Source organism: Malaya genurostris, chromosome 2, assembly GCF_030247185.1.
Source record: "Malaya genurostris strain Urasoe2022 chromosome 2, Malgen_1.1, whole genome shotgun sequence".
NCBI classification, from domain to species: domain Eukaryota; kingdom Metazoa; phylum Arthropoda; class Insecta; order Diptera; family Culicidae; genus Malaya; species Malaya genurostris.
This window is the reverse complement of record NC_080571.1, coordinates 73,710,613-73,727,347: the sequence shown is the minus strand read 5'-3', so window position 1 is coordinate 73,727,347 and position 16,735 is coordinate 73,710,613. Positions and strand designations below refer to the sequence as shown.

General features: G+C 38.3%; 1 protein-coding gene and 1 long non-coding RNA gene across 4 annotated transcripts in view; both read right to left on the bottom strand.

Moving 5' to 3' along the window:
* Nucleotides 1–11,332, bottom strand: part of LOC131433073 (mucin-2-like) — a 235,204-nt gene extending 223,872 nt beyond the window's left edge. For 2 of the 3 annotated variants that reach the window (XM_058599831.1, XM_058599832.1), the window contains exon 1: nt 10,373–11,331. In XM_058599831.1, coding sequence (XP_058455814.1) covers nt 10,373–10,463 — 91 coding nt within the window. In that variant the 5' untranslated portion in view covers nt 10,464–11,331. Of the gene's footprint in view, nt 1–10,372 lie in introns of all 3 variants that reach the window. The other variant, XM_058599833.1, reaches the window with a different exon arrangement.
* LOC131433077 (uncharacterized) lies at nt 873–3,018 on the bottom strand. Its single transcript, XR_009230018.1, has 3 exons — nt 1,562–3,018; nt 1,357–1,478; nt 873–1,247 (listed from the first exon to the last, which is right to left on the bottom strand). It is a non-coding gene; the product is annotated as an uncharacterized LOC131433077 (long non-coding RNA).
* Nucleotides 11,333–16,735: the final 5,403 nt, after the last annotated feature.

Below are 16,735 nucleotides of genomic sequence, written 5' to 3'. Positions count from 1 at the left end.
TCGAAATATCCGTGTTGACTTAATCCTGCTGTATCTTCATTTCAAGAAAAAAATAGGTTAAATTTATCTATGATCTTATTTGTGTACTGATATAACTAAGTTTACTGTTCAAATGAACCGTAATAGTTTTATTTCCAATAGACAAGAGCATTTTTCCCGCGAGAATAATCCAGGACATTTTTTATCTCCCGCGGATAAAGTTTTTACAAGTTTTAAAAAAAACGTTTATCTGCTTCTTTAATTAACTAAGGGATTTTCAATAATTCAAGCGTATGTATCGATAATTGGAAAGATTTTGAAAATTGCATAACATTACATAACACATTTTCTTTGCAAAAAAGGTTTCATGCAGGATCTCTATTTTGACTGATGGAGCACCGAATCGTTGGATGCTATAAAAATTAAAAAATCAGGGCTTGATAGTGGGGTATGTAAATAATTCGATCGTCTAGCGACAAAACGGCTCACAGTCTTGAAAAAATGCAAAATTTAAAAATATTGTATATTAGGAAATTGAAAACAAATAAAAGTAGTATCAAATTTTACTTCGTTAAATTAGTACGAAAGAAATTATTTTATTCCTGAAATCAAACAAAAATGTATGGTTTCAACAATCAAAACCGTTAGTTGAAATAACTAATTTCAAGGAAATTTATTTCAACTAAAAGGTTTTGTGAATTTAAAGCGTTACAATTATTGACTTTAACAAGAGTTCGTTTCATTTAAAACTATATTTTAAGTTGAATTTACTGTGAAATTGTTTGTCAAGAGATTGACAAGAACGCGCAAGTAAAATATTTGTTATTTTTATCAAACTGTTTATTGAAACAAACTAATCCACCGAGAAATATAAACGATCATGTTTGGTAGTTTCAATTAGCAATATTTACAATATCAAACCAAATTTTCTTTTGTCACTATTTCAACAAAAATATTCGTTGGGTGAGACCCAAATTTAATTATTTTTATAATTTTTTTCTCTGCGTGTATATATTGAGATTTCATGGCACACTTTGGTCGAAATGATAACAATGCAATTAATCTCGCGGTCCACCGAGCGGTGAGTGCGGTCATTTTAGAAGATACCGGGAACGGACCACATTTTTTTTAATATTTGTAAGCACATACATGTCTTTATTATTTATCTTTGGTGCCCCTAGATCTGCGTTGGATGGCTCCTCATTTCCTAGAAAAAGAGTGACGACGAGCTCACCGGGTCTGTGTTTACCCTACAAATGTTACCGAATCTATGTATTTTACATCGATTAATGGGAACCATTTCGATCACAAAAAATTCATAAATTCGATGAGACCATGTCATGATTTTGAGGTACGTAATTAGGTATGTATACGTACATTCATTTTTGCATGCTGGTAGAAAGTCCTACCAATCAGTTATAACACCAAGTTTTGTACCAGCTTAGCTCCCGAATCCATTGACGCCTGAGCAAACAACACTTAAATGAAACATCATTATGCTAGAAGACAAACAAACCTCAGCCAACAGCCAAAAGGCTAAATACCAAGCGAGCAAACTTAACCTCAAAGCACATAAACTTACAGCTTGACCTTTTCGTTTGGCAAACAATTACCCAATGTGACTTACGGCGGCATCGTCTTCCATTCATCCTACGATCCGGACAAAAGATGCTGCTCCGTTCGAAGTTCCTTCGCCACATCCGCGACTGGCGCTTAACGAAGAGATCCTCGTCAAGATCACCATCACCATCATCATCAGCAGCAGCACCAGCAGCTGTGGAGCCCTCAGTAGACTTTGCACCAGACTAGATAGAACTAACAGCTCCCCGTACCTTGCCTCTCGACAAGAGTGAATGAGAACTTCAGCCGATCACCGGCGCCTCTCGTTCTTGCTCTTTACTGTACAGAACTAAAGCAGAACTATAATATTTGCTAAGAACAGGCCTCGCCGGTTACGGGTTTTGTAGTATATGAAACACATCACGGACTTTGAAATGTCAATCGCTAAATGTCATGTGTCATAACAGCCGTGTGCTCCAGCGCTCTCTCGGTTTCGGTTCGTTGGATAAAAAAAAGGTTGCTCTTTTCCATCTACAGGTAAAATATGCCCGTACGCAAAACACCGACTGATTATCGAATTAAATTGGATTAATAACGATCGCTAATGACTGCACGCTTTCGACCGGGGAGGCTCTTGGGGAGGACCGACTGACATTCCAAGAATGGGGGCCCCAATGATTAAACCCTCTACTCCACGGCGAACGATCGCTTCACGCACAGTGTGGCGTAACAAGCAGTTGGGTGCGATGGAGAAAAAAATGAAAGTGATCTATTTCTTTCGATCTTTACACCTCTAAAACCTACGGTCAAGGCGTGCTTTCAGCTATTCACCGTACGGTAATGATTATGATCATGATGATGATGATGATTCGGCGGTGGTTTTGGCTGAGATGTTATGGTAATCTACACGCCTTCCAAGAAACGGTCTAGGATTGAAATATATTTGAACTTGTTATTAGTTTGATTGATTTCGGCATCCGCTTGAAGTTATGACGATTCATTTAAATCGAGCCCTCAGGAAATGAATATGTTTAATGTGTTGAAATCTAGCTAGTTCTGTAAACAGTTTGAGTCTTAGTATATAGATTTCACTTACATGAAGCAGTAGTTTTCGAAATGTTCTTGGACCTCCCTTCTCGTAAGACAACTTGTGACGAAACCTTTTAAGAAAATAACAAGTTCTACAACTTAGTGTCTTTTACTCTTGTACCCCAAACAGCACCAGTCCATTTCTAGTCCACAGCAGTAACCGAGAAACCGAGAATAGACCGGTCGTGCAATGTGTTTCTACACATAAAATCTAATAACGTTAGCCTAGTAGCTCCACCATAAACAAGTTACAGAAGCATAGAAATGTCTCCAACTCCGGTGTCTTTATGAGTTCCCACATACACACACATGAGAACGATCGTCTGACCAGTTTCTTTCAGTTTGTTTTTTTTTCTTTCTGTTCTGCTAAGCAAATGGCTTCGGGGCGACAACAACTTGTTGCGCCGGATATTTGGATCGTGCGAATATTTTTTTATGTTTGTTGTTTGACACGTTGATCGAAACAACCAACCAGCCCCGAGGCGTTGTTCTCCGCTTTGTTTCAATTGTTTGCTTGGGCAACGACAGGAAAATGCCAGCTACTCGTGAACCCAGAGCATTTATCTTACTTTGGTTTCTGCTGTTCAAGGTTCCGTCTCGGAAAACATATCGATAGCAATAAATGGCTGTAGTAAACCGGAAGTATTAATGAAGTGATCACTACCTCAACTAAGCTAACAGCAAACTTGATCATTTTAGCGGCAAAAAAATCAACAATTGATAGGGTTTTTAGCTCTTCATATGACGATTCTTTTTCATATTCCTCATCATCATAATTCTATTTACATAGAAATTGTTCTGAAACGATGACCGAAGAATATCAATTTAGTCGAAAACATCTCGAGCTATCATCGATATTTTACTCTTCTTTAACTTCTCTTTGAGTATTAGCAGTATTGAGAGCAGTTGTGAGTGTGAATTGATGATCTTTTCTGAAAAAATCCACCCCGTTTTATCGATACTACTGTAGCACTTCTCCTCTGTAGTAGCAGCTTGCCAAATCCAACCAAAACTTTGCAGATCCATTGCGAACTTTTCAGCCACTTCTGCTTGTACATTTCGGAATCCATTCACACCCGGAAAAAAAACATGTAAATTTACGTCTTCTGGTATACTTTTTAATTGCCGAAACATGTAAATTTATACACCAGCTGGAAAGGTTGCATATGTTTGACACATATTTAAATCATTGTTGATCAGTATCTAACGAGGAAAACAGATTAAAAAATGACATGCGAATACAATTATTTAATGAAAAGGGCGAAAAAGCTGTGCATAGACGGGACTCGAACCCGTAGCTAGCTCCTAGCTGGAGAAATTAAATTGCCAATTAAACTACCGTGCATGTGAAACTGCATGAAGAAACTGCCAAATTGACTAGCCAAACCGAGCATGCTTCGCTGTGCTCGGGCGCCACGGTTCACTATGGCAACCCCTCCGCCAGCAACCACTCACACGTCGTATCGCAAGTCTATTTTCACTCTCTGCTTTGCCGTCGAACACTGATTTTGAGGTTTTGTTTTTGTCTCTTTCGCTGCTTAAAGTGTACGTGTAAGAACGTGTAAGTGATTGCTGGCGAAAAGTTTGCCATAGAGATATGATTATAATTGAATACCGTGGCGTCCAAGCACAGCGAAGCATGCTCGGTTCTTCTACTCAATTAGGCTGTTTCTTTTTGTGGTTTCACATGCACGTTAGCTAGCTACGGGTTCGAGTCCCGTCTCTGTGGTAGCTATTTTGCGGTTTTCATTACATAGTTGTATTCGCATTAGAGATGGTCGGGTCTCGGGTACGGGTCGGGTACGGGTAAAAAAATTTACTGCTCACTCGGGTACGGGTCGGGTACGGGTAATTTTTTTTTCTGATCGATTACCCGACCATTTGTACTTCACATAAATATGTTTACACGCTGACGAGAATTTTTTATTGCAAAACAGTTCCTCCGAAAAATAAACAATTTGATTCAAAGGGTTTTGACATTCGCGCCTTGGACCAGACCTGACAACTGGCATCTTTTTCCAGAAAAAACATTTCCTTTCTTCATTAAAAAAAACCGATCAATCATAGTTACGTGAAAAGTTATGTGAACATTTTCCACCCTACTTTTTTGTAACATATTTAATAAGACACTGTCTTAGCTCTAAGATGTTGCGGTGAGACCCTACTTTTCACGTAGGTTTTAATGGACTGCCATTTCAAATCTGTTTAATGCACAATCCAGTAAAAATTATTTGATTCATATTTAAAATGTAGTGTAGTACTCATATCACATTCAGATACCAGAAAACTGTTATTTTAAATATTGGTTGGAGATTTTCAGAATTTTCATATAAATCATTAGGATTCTAACCATAACATGAACTATTATTTCAGAAAATCTGCATAGAAGTTCTTCTCATTCTTCACTTCACTTGAAATGACACCGATTGATGGCACAGCAAGTTGGGCTATATTGCCAGTTAATTTTCGTTTCTTTTCTACTTACACTTGAAGGACTCACTGTTCACCATTTTCAAAATTGAATTTTTTACACCGGGAATACACGTACATTATTTGATGTTTGGACAATTCACGTAAACGAACTGATGATACTCTATTCATTTAGTGTATGTTCGCATAACATTCATTTTCGTCCCGTATAATATTCAATTTGATATTTGGAACCATTTTGCGTGATTTTTCAAGTGATTCGAATGTGAATTTTTATTTGTGTGTCATGATAATGAGCACGCTTACTTGTGGTTCTAAAGAATTGAATTAAAAGTCGCACTGTTTCGTAAAAACCATACCTACCCAAAATTGAATACAACGGGTATTACGACATTTTGGGTAAATATGCTTCTCGAAAAATTTGAGTAGATATTACTCCCTTTTGTTGACATTTGTAAATGTGTATAAAGTACCAAAGACATTGGAAATCTATTCCTACTTCACAGTGTATTTATATGTTTAAATGTAAACAAGCATTTTAATGTATTTTACTTACCAACTAGAGCCTGATACGGCTTGCACTGTTTCGTAAAAACCATTATTTATTCCATCCTGAATTTTCGTAAAATTTTTACTACTCATTCGGGTCGTGTACGGGTACAGGTAATTTTTAATCGGGTACGGGTCGGGTACGGGTAATTTTTTTTTAATTTTTAATCGGGTACGGGTAAATTTTTTTGCTGGTCACTCGGGTACGGCTCGGGTTCGGGTATAAGAATTTCTATACCCGACCATCTCTAATTCGCATGTCATTTTTACAATCTGTTTTCCACGTTAGATACTGATCAAATTTACAAGAATGATTCAAATACGTGTCCAAAATATCCAACCTTTCCAGCTGGTGAATAAATTTACATGTTTCTGTAATTAAAAAATATACCAGCAGACGTAAATTTACATGTTTTTTTTCCGATTGTGAATGGATTCCAAAACGTACAAGCAGGAAAAACAGGAAAACGGCTGTCTCAGTCTTATAATAGAAACGAATGTTGTTCACTGTCCGACGTTTCGGCCTTTGGTGTAGACCTTTTTCAAGAAAAACTGGAAAATTTTATTTTGTTACATTGACAAAAACATAAAGCGTTGAACAAATAATACAACATAAAAACTTACTAAAGTCTATCGTTTATAGTCAAAACGTCGATGTCTGACGCTACGTTGTCTGGTCAATTTCAGAACATGCTCTAAGATACAACGAAAACTAATGGTCATTTACATAAATACTGAATCAAAAAATATTTAAAACAACTTAAACATGCTTTGTTCAACGCTTAATATTTTTGTCAATGTAACACAATAAAACTTTCCAGTTTTCCTTGAAAAAGGCCTAAACCAAAGGCCGAAACGTCGGACAGTAAACAACATTCGTTTGTGTTATAAAACTGAGACAGCCGTTTTCCGGTTTTCCACGATTATCACCCCAGTCGAAATCAAGTATAATGTACAAGCAGGAGTGCCTGAAAAAGCGTATTTTCCCGTACATCAAAGTTCATAACGGATCTGCAAAATTTTGGTTTAATTTGGTAAGCTGTCACTACAAAGAAATAGTGTTCTACGTCTTAACAAGACTAAAACATATCATTGCTATACTTGTAAAATTCAGTCATTTTTGTGATCGTCCATGTATTATGTCATATGTAGAATTTCATAATATTTTGATCTGTTGTCACGATAACCTAAGGTTTTTATTCGCAGCTGCCAATACCTTACCATACCATTAGCTTTCTTCTGACTGACGATCGATAGTATACGGGTCGCAGAAATGTTTGAGAACGCTGCGCACGATCGATTTAGTCATTTCAACAACTTTGCGATTTCAACCAAACCACATCGCATTGGGTGTCAAAAAATCAATTTTTGGTTTGAGGCTTCCATCAATTATAAATTCTTTGAAACGAAATAAGCCGTTATAGAAGGAAGCATTCAAGCGTTATTTAACCTATTTTCTACGTACGATTGATCCGAAGATGCTCGGCTTGCTTTTCTCTCGAACTCTTCGACCAACCGATACAAAAATTTTCTTTAAATTAGACCAGGTTCGAGTCCTGCCTCGATAATTATTTGTTCGCAATTTTTCATTTTCTCTATTTTATTCATCGTTCATATTGTAGCCTCTCTTCAGTTAGTGTTTTGATAAAAATTATTTTAATTCTGTTCGGCTGAAATCATTTTTCTAGACTGAACTCATTACAAGTAAAACAGTTCTTGGAGGAAACAAAATCAAGCTACTACAAGCGCTTCAGCTTTTGTGGTTGTAGATAAGCTGTCAGACCCCTTGAAGTCGAAACTTGTTTCGTCCGAGACGTCATTTTAAACATAACACTTCGGTGTAATAGCAAAAAGAGTTTTTTTTCAAGTGACATTAACTTTACGTCTGCCTAGCGGTTTATGTTGAGCCGTCAGATCGCACTAGCAGTTCTTTCTACACCCATATTTGGTTGATTTTTCAATGAAGTATTTTTAATGATATCAGCTACAATAGTTCTGGCATCATTCATTTGAGAAAAAGAAAGATTACACCTTTTCTGCTGTTAATTTCTGCTACATTGAGGTCTTAAGGCCATCGTCCAAGTACCATGCGGTTTTAAGAAGTTTTAGATGGATATTTCGAAAAATTTGCTAAAAACATTACAGACCTTTGACAAGCTTTTATCTATCTGCAGGGCGAAAATGTCTGAAAATTCGAAGGGTTTTCCTAGTATTTTCAAAAATAGCTAAAAAAAAATTTAAAAATTTATTGTAAAGTTTTTTAAGTTTTTCATAGAATAAAAACTGAAGAAAAACTCGCGCGCATGGTCCTTGGACGATAGACTTAAAAGATCTATGTCTCCTTACAAAAATGATGAATTTTATCCGATTCAGACCTACAATTATGGAATTACAGGGTGATGAGTTTTTAAAATTCAAATTGTGGTAGAAGATGACGATACCAAAAAATCTTGCTCTAAATGACAAGGACACACCTCAGTCTGTAAATTCGGAAGCGGAATTCGGATATCGATAAAATTCTACAGAAACATACAGGGACTATAACACCTTTCATTTGAAACCAAGTTTGTGAAAATCGTTTTTGCCGTACTGAAAAATCTGAGTGATTCTGTTTACAGTACTTCCGGAACCGGGAACTGACATCTGGTACACCTGTAGTTATTGTTTTTGCTTATAACTAACTAAATTTTTAATATCAGTTCAGAGCAAGTAACTAGGACACCTAAACGTCCAACTAAAGAACTATACAACGAGTTCAATCTGTGTTTCTCAATTTTTCAGTGCCACGTTTAAACCCAAGATCTTGAAATTGAAATTTCTATACTTATCGTCCTGTAATTTTGAAATCGGAAGTCGTATGCGGAAAAAATTGAAAAGCTTTTTAAGGGTTTTTAGGAGCCAGGTTTATCTAAACTTTTGAAAATCGATCGTACGGTTTCTGAGAAATTCGAGTGCATTTTTGCGCATTTTACCCAGTTACTCCTGAACCGGAAGTCGGATCCGGATAAAATTCAACAGCAAACTACGGAACTATAGGGTCTTTCATTTGAAAAAAAAATCGTTTAGGCGGTCTTCGAGTGCAATTTTTTGAATATTTTTTTGAACATTTAATCACGAAAACGGAATTCCGACGAGGACAAAATTCAATAGTAGGCTATGAGGCCTTACATTTGAATCTCAGTTTGTGAATATCAGTTCAACCATTTCCGAGAAAATCGAGTGCATAATTTGGTTTCATACATACATTTTCTGATCTCGACGATCTGTGTCGAATGGTATATGACACATGACCCTCAAAGCCTCGGTTCAACAGTCATTTTCATATGCAATCACATAGCCTTTCTTTATGAGAATAGAGAAAAATTACAATGAAACGTAATTTTTTTACGATCACTACCCAAGTAACCAATAAGCATTAATATTGGCCGTAAAAGACCCACTAAGATCTAATCGCCTATTACTAAATCAGCAAATTGGAAGCTTATCGACTGTAGATCATTTAGTATTTAGACTTGGAATGCACACTGAATAACTAATCAATAATTGTGCATAAATAAATTGTTGTCGTCAAAGTCGGAATTTAAGCAGTTTTGAGAGCGACACCAATGACAATTAACGGTTTTAAGCAGTGATAATGTGGCAATACTCTGTGCTTATTGGTTACCTAAGTATCCAGATGACCAATAAGCACATACTAACGCTGCATTATGGCAGAAAAATAATCGCTAATTGGCATTTCAATCGAGACTGGAGTAGGGCCGACTTTGACAAAATATACGGCTATTCATAGATAATGCTTAGTTATGGCTAGTGTGCATTATGAAAGCCGTGATTGTAGATATAGAGCTATAGGAATTCTTGTTGCTCTAAACGGCTTTTCTACTGCCTTGTGTAGTACTAACTGATTACCTTAGTAGAGACTAGATACTACGCCATAGATTCAAATTAGAATAAAAGCTTACTACGGTCAATGATAGGGAGCTTTATTATACGGCCTTAAATATAAATATTATCAATTGAATAATCGTACTTTAACCCATATGACATAACCAGAAATTATCTACCAAATCCAAACCAAATTATTTTTATTTAAAATTCAAATCTTCCATAAATCTTTTAAAGTTTCGATTCCAATTGTTGTATGCATTAAATTGAATCAGTTCAACAAACCTCCCCAGCAAATCTTATCTAATGATGAAGTTCATATCTCAATTTGCTTTGTGATTCAACACCTAGCTAAGCGAAAAATCAAAACAAAATGCTCAACTGCGGGCGTATGATGCCAAGTACAAAAATTGAACACGCTGAAATTAATTAATTTCACCACAACAAAAAGAAGCTCCACTCGATGCATTAAGTCGATTTGCATGATCGTCTAAGAAACAGTGTTTAAGTTTTATCACGTCACGTCGTTATTGCACAAGAAGCGCTTGGATGCCCCCAAAAAATCCGGGGGTTCGTCGCATCCAAACAATGGAAGACCCGAGAGTCATTCTCGGTTGGGTTGGGTTGGGTTCGTGGAAAAATAAAACAGCTGCCTCTTTTTCTAGCCAAAACAACAAACAGTTCCCTCGCAGGTGTCGTGCAAAACGCGGCGATAACCTTTTTGCCAAACGGCTTACGGTTCGACAATCGCACACAGCTTCGAATGTGGGAAAAATGATAATACCTGACGTTTAACTCATCAGCTCTTCACGGTGTAAAGAAAAAAATTGGAAACATTAAAGAAAACGACGAGGGAGAGAAAAAAAAACCATCCACTTACTTTGCTGCGCTGACGATTGCTGCAAGAGTAATCCAACATTCAGCAACAGAATGCACATGCATGCAAGCGATTTGCATCCAAAGTGCCCCATCTCGGTAAGTTTTTCCTCTCACTTCAACACTCAAAACAAAACGAAAACTGCACAATGTTTGGCCGAATCGAGTGTATGTGATCTTTCGCTTCTGCGTACTTGGGATTTTTTTTTTGGCTCGTTTGGCTAGTTACGGCTTCCTTCTTTCTACTCGCGTTTAGCGCCTTGTTACAATTTACTTGAATAAATACACCTGGATGGCAATTAAATTTACCATCTTCTCACTCGATGTTTTGATAACTCTAGCACACCGTCAAAAACATACACAAGTCGTAGAAAAATTACGATTTTCACATTTTCTTTCCAAGTGCTGCCAGCCAGTACAGCGCCGAGTAAGGGAAGAGAAAGAAAACAACAAACCACCAATCAATTGCACAATATCGATTTCACCACCTTCTTTCGGTACGTTCAGCCGCCTGGACCCGACCCCTTCGGTCTTCGAAACGTCGTTAAAAGCACGGTTTCAACCTCACGACACTATCACAGCGACATCGTTGTGACACATTCGCGGCGACTGCGGTCCAGTTCTCTTCGGTGGCGAGTGTCGTAACCGGAACTGACAGAGAATTCCTGCAGCCCTTTCCCCTTCGATTATCAGCTGTTTTCAGAGCCACCAAATTGTCACTCACAACATCGCGTATTGCCCAATCATCAAAGCCCAATCCACATCACAACTCGAAAAATTGAGCTGAAATAATTCACCGCCGCAGCATTCCGTGTCTCAGGTTCGTCACTTATTCGTTCGTTGAAGAAACAACACCAGGCCAGGCCAGACCAGAAACAACTTCCCAGCCAAAATACGATCGCGCGCACTGGCAGCGAAACTCCGTCCCAACGGTTCGAATGTCACTAGTAAACTAAAGGAAGTAGTGTAGAGTGTGGTAAAGTGGAGTTTTCTTGGGGCCATCGGCTCAACTGTTACCTGCGCGCACAACACTCACACCACCGTCCGAGTCGAAGCAGCCGAATGCGCTGCACATTGAAGGAGGTGAGTGCGCGCGTGGCGGTCGGCACCTTCTCTGTTGCAAAGACTGTGTCTTGTTATGGAGTGCTGCCTGTCTGCCTGCCTGCCTGCCTCCTTCGCGGATTGTACTGCACGCGTGAAACACTGCCAGTGTGATGGTGTGTGGTCACAAAAAAGGTACCACACAGCAACCGGAGCGGTTGCACTTCGGGCCGAGATCCCGATCGACGGTGGATTTTACGATCCCAGAAAAACTCCGGTCCACAATGTTTTGATCGAAATCTGTTCTAGAATGGCAAGCTGTCACATAATTTAGCACTTTCAAACATGCAAGTGATTTATACGATTCATCGGTGTGAGTTATCTTTTTATGACACATGTTCTAATTTGGTACCCCTCCCCACTCCCCCCAAAGTAAAACAAAATTCAACTGCTGTGAATCGGTTCTGACGTGTCATGTGTGATGAGTAGGACGGTTTTTCACACGGTCTATCTGGATCCGCCTACAAATCACCATTAATAAGAAATTTGTTTCATTCATTCATTTCACACAGCTCAAGATCCTGAAAGCTATGCAACAACGACTCATCAAAAATCCACAAAAACTCGTTCTCATTGAAAGTTAATGACACCATTTTTCCCTAGAATAGAGGTTTTCTCATTACCATCCAACTATGGTTGAGGGTCAGTTGGTTCAGCGATCACATATTTGCTGTTGTTATGTGTTGCCGAAAAGGTCGTTGTCGCGATTTCTCTGACCTCTTCCTGTTAAAATAGTTAGTGTTTAAGGTACTGAAGTCGATGTTTGTTTTAACGGGGAGCGGGTAATTTCGCCGAAAGCCATTTCGCCGAAAGTCGTTTCGCCGAATGCCATTTTGCCGAAAGCCGTTTCGCCGAATAGGTCATTTCGCCGAAAGGGTCATTTCGCCGAAAGGGTAATTTCGAATACATCAAATTATTTTTTCGTGTTATTATGCCTCCTGTATATCTGATGTGGCGCAACCACATAACCGAAGCCAAGATGGCTGGGCGGCATAAAGCCGCCGAGGCGACGCCGGCTGAGTTGGCCTCCGACCCGCCGTCGGAAGCGGCGGCCTCTTGGATACAAACCTGTAACCGCCTCGTTTGCCCGGTCTACTCAAAGCTAGGTTTCTTTGCTTTAGTTAGGTCCGAACGAGCGGTAGCGAGGTCGGACAGCACACGAATCAAATCGATGTGGCGAAGCCGCACTAGATATTGTTTTATACAGTAAACGGAAAATACCAGATACATTTGCTTGGTAGATACCTATGGACTTGCTTTGATGATTAGTGGGTAATAGTCAACAAGTTTCTTTGGGAACTCCGTTCTGAGGTTCATGAATCAATCTTTATTCAAGAAGTACAATGGTAGGTCAACAAAACGGGCGTTAACGTTATCATCTTTAATTTGTCTTTATTTTAAAACGATTCTCATTACGATTTTAAGACAATTGCAGGAATCGGCGAAATGACCCTTTCGGCGAAATGACATTCGACGAAGTAGCCCATTCGGCGAAATGTCATTCGGCGAGATGACTTTCGGCGAAATGACTTTCGGCGAAACGGCTTTCGGCGACATGACCCTGATCCGTTTTAACGTATATATTCTACTGTATATTGGTTACAGTTGACGATCTCGTCAATGGTTTTATCTGCCAGTTTTTGGCTTTCCCATATAGAAAGGCTATGCAATCGCGCTGTGAAAACCGACTTTACAACCGAGGCCCGGAAGGCCGAGTGTCATATATCATTCGACTCGGTTCGTCGAGATCACAAAATGTCTGTGTGTGTGTGTGTGTGTGTGTGTGTGTGTGTGTGTGTGTGTGTGTGTATGTGTGTGTGTGTATGTATGAGACAATTAATGTCACCCAATTTTCACAGAGATGGCTGAACCGATACAAAGTTCCTGGTTTTTTATTTGGATCCGACTTCCGGTTCCGGAATTACAGGGTGATATGCACCAAAAAAGGAAAAAAAAATAGTCACACACGTTTCTCAGAGATGGCTGAACCGATTTTCACAAACTTAGATTGAAATGAAAGGTCTTATGGACTAATACAATTTTCTTGAATTTCATTCGGATCCGACTTTCGTTACCGGAATTACAAGGAAATATGTGCAAACTTATTAATAAATGCGGTTTGTTCTCGGAAATTTCTCAACCGATTTTCACAAACTAATAAGCAAATAATAAGTCTTAAAATTATTTAAAAGGTCCTCGAAAAGTTGATCCAGATCCGACTTCCGGTTCGGGTATTAAAGACTGTCCCAGAAAGTATGGAAGCACTTTGATTTCGCTGTTAATAATACACAAGTGTATTATTATTCCCAACATTTGCTACTTAGCCATTGTAGACTAGCTGGCGCACCTTCTTGCGAACGTTCCTCATTAAATTCCGTACAGACTTCTTGGTGACAAGTTTTGACACTTTTTTCCAATCTTTTTAGAACTGTTGAATGGTTTCGGCTGCCGAGACATGTTTCCTAAGATGTGCCTTCGTTAATGCCCAAAATTCCTCAATTGGTCGAAGTTGTGGGCAATTTGGTGGATTCATGTCTTTTGGGACGAAAGTGACATTTTTGGTAGTATACCATTTTACCGTTGATTTCGAGTAGTGGCAAGAAGCAAGATCTGGCCAGAACAAAACAGGATCCATGTGGCATCGAATCATGGGTAGAAGTCGTTTTTGTAAACATTCCTTGATGTATATTTCGCTGTTCATTGAAGCAGTGGTGATGAAGGGTTTCGAAATTTTACCGCAGCTACAAATTGCTTGCCAGACCATAGCTTTCTTACCAATATATTATATATTTCGCACCGTATAATATTGTGGTCCCGTCAAGGATTTGTAATCGAGTTTCACGTAGGTTTCCTCGTCCATGATTATGCAGTTAAAATTTCCAGCAAGAATGGTATTGTACAGCTTTCGAACCAACGGCCTGATCGATGCTTCTTGCTTCGAACTACGTTTTGGGTGTTTCTGCTTCTTATAGGTTCGAAGATTCAAATGTTCTTTAGCACGAAGAACATTTGACTTCGAAGTGCCCACTTTTTGGCCACATCCCGAACTGAAACCACCTTCTTTTGCTCGAACGCCTTCAGTATACGTTTATCCAACTGAGAGTTGGCAGGACCATTTTTTCGACCCGTTTTCGGTTTATCCTCAAAGGTGTTATCCTCACCGAACTTTCTGATTGCATTTCGCACGGCTTTTTCACTTACTCCTTCCATTTTTGCTATCTTTCTCAGTGACAGTCCGCGTTCTGTGCACCATTTGTACACAATTTTTCGACGTTGTTCTGCTGAAAGTCCACGCATTTCGAAACAGACTAATGAAAACGAATAAACAACTGCACATTTGGTTAGAGAAGAGTGTAAACAACAGGACGCAGCCATAAAAATTGACAGATTCTGAACCATTGCGAGAAGGCAGCGGGGTTTGGTGGCGTCCATACTTTCTGGGACAGTTTTTAGTTAATTCATTGTAGTGACATATTCTAAAAATTTTTATAAAATCATTTAAAATCACCAAAAATAGGTCAACAGATTTCAAGCGCGACTTGATTTCTTATTATTTCCGCTTTGTTATTTTAATTATTTATTAAAATTAATAATTGGTTATATTGGTTGATCTGCGCAGCCGGCAACCGAGAGAAAATTATTAATTTATCAAACAAACAAGTATTTTTTACTATTTATTCAATATACCGTTATATGTTATCTCTATTATTAGCTTAATAATATTAACGAATTTTCGCAATAATTGATTTTTATCATTCAATTTATAATCTTGAAAGACATGCAATAACATAGAAGAAGAAAACATATCAAATTACACTTCTATCTAAAGCTAGTCGCAAATTGATCAGTTGATTGAAGAGTTAATTTAGTAAAATAGAGTAATCCGAAGTAAAACGTTGAAAATATCTAATAACTGAAAGGAAAAAGAAACTCCTGCAGTTGTCGCCTTTTACGATATGGAAGCAGGAACCCAGTGGATCTATTCTTGGCTCATTTTTTTCCGCCGGATTCCACACTATTCACACACTTCCATCTAGGCTGGTACTGTCCGAAGAAAGATAATAGGTACTATCAATCTCCTAGTGGACCCTAGCCCCTGCAGGATGCAGGATATCTCTAGCTTGAATGGACTGATGGAGCTCTAAATCCTACGACAATAGTGCTTGAAAACTTCTATTCGATTACTTCCTCCTTCGATTATTACAGTACCACAACAGAAATTTCTTCAAAAATTCCAATCAAAGCGTAAGTTTGAGGATTTTACTTAAAAATATATCGAAATAAAAAGTAGTATCAAAAATGACCTTGGAAATTATTTTGAAAGTAATCATTTAATTCTTAAAAACAAACAAAAAAAAACAAAGTCCTGGCATTACATTCCTTTTGTGGAATTTGGCCTTTCTGTTTCAACAGACTTCGCAGCCGATTCTTAGTGTACAGAATCATTGCATGGCTAGTACTATGGATCCTACTGACACTAAGAATCCTTCCAGGTCGGGGCTCGAACATACGACAACTGGCTTGTAAGACCAGCGCCCTATGCATTGAACCACCAACCCGGGCTTAACAAACAAACAAAATTATTTTAACAAACAAAATCGTTAGTTGATTCAACTAATAGTTTTATGTTAATTTATTTCAACTTTAAAGTTTGCGAATTTAAAGCACTAAAATTATTAAGCTTATCTAAATTGGATTAACCCGAATCGGTTCTTTCTATCAAATTGATCAAATTAAAATTTGAAAATAAGTAATAAATATTTTGGCTGACGTTTTTGGCCCATGCTCTATTTCTAGAAAATCAACGAAATAAACTTTTTACAGCATCCTGTGACGTCACCAGAAGCCGCTACAAAAACTGTGACACAATGGTTCGTTCGTGAATTGTATCAATTTGATAATACAATTCATAAAAGCAGTGTTGCTATGTATGGATGTGAGCCTATCAGAACCAGAGTTGCGTCTTGTCAGTCACGTCAAATGAACTTTAGAGACTGACTAAAATCATCCTCAACTGAAATCTGTACTGTGAAAGTGACTGTCAAATGAGATACTCTGCCTTTTTTGTATTGCTGGTATTGTCCAGTCTTTTGATGAAGGTTTTGGTTTCTCTTGGTGAAGATTTTCACAGAGATACTATCCGCTCTGAGAGGATTTCTGAAAGGAGTATTCCTTAAGATATCCATCTCTTCGCTTTGGTTATTACAGGAGGTTGTTGGTTGAGGATTCCCGGTGAGAGATTTTCTCGCGGTTATCCGTCCCATTC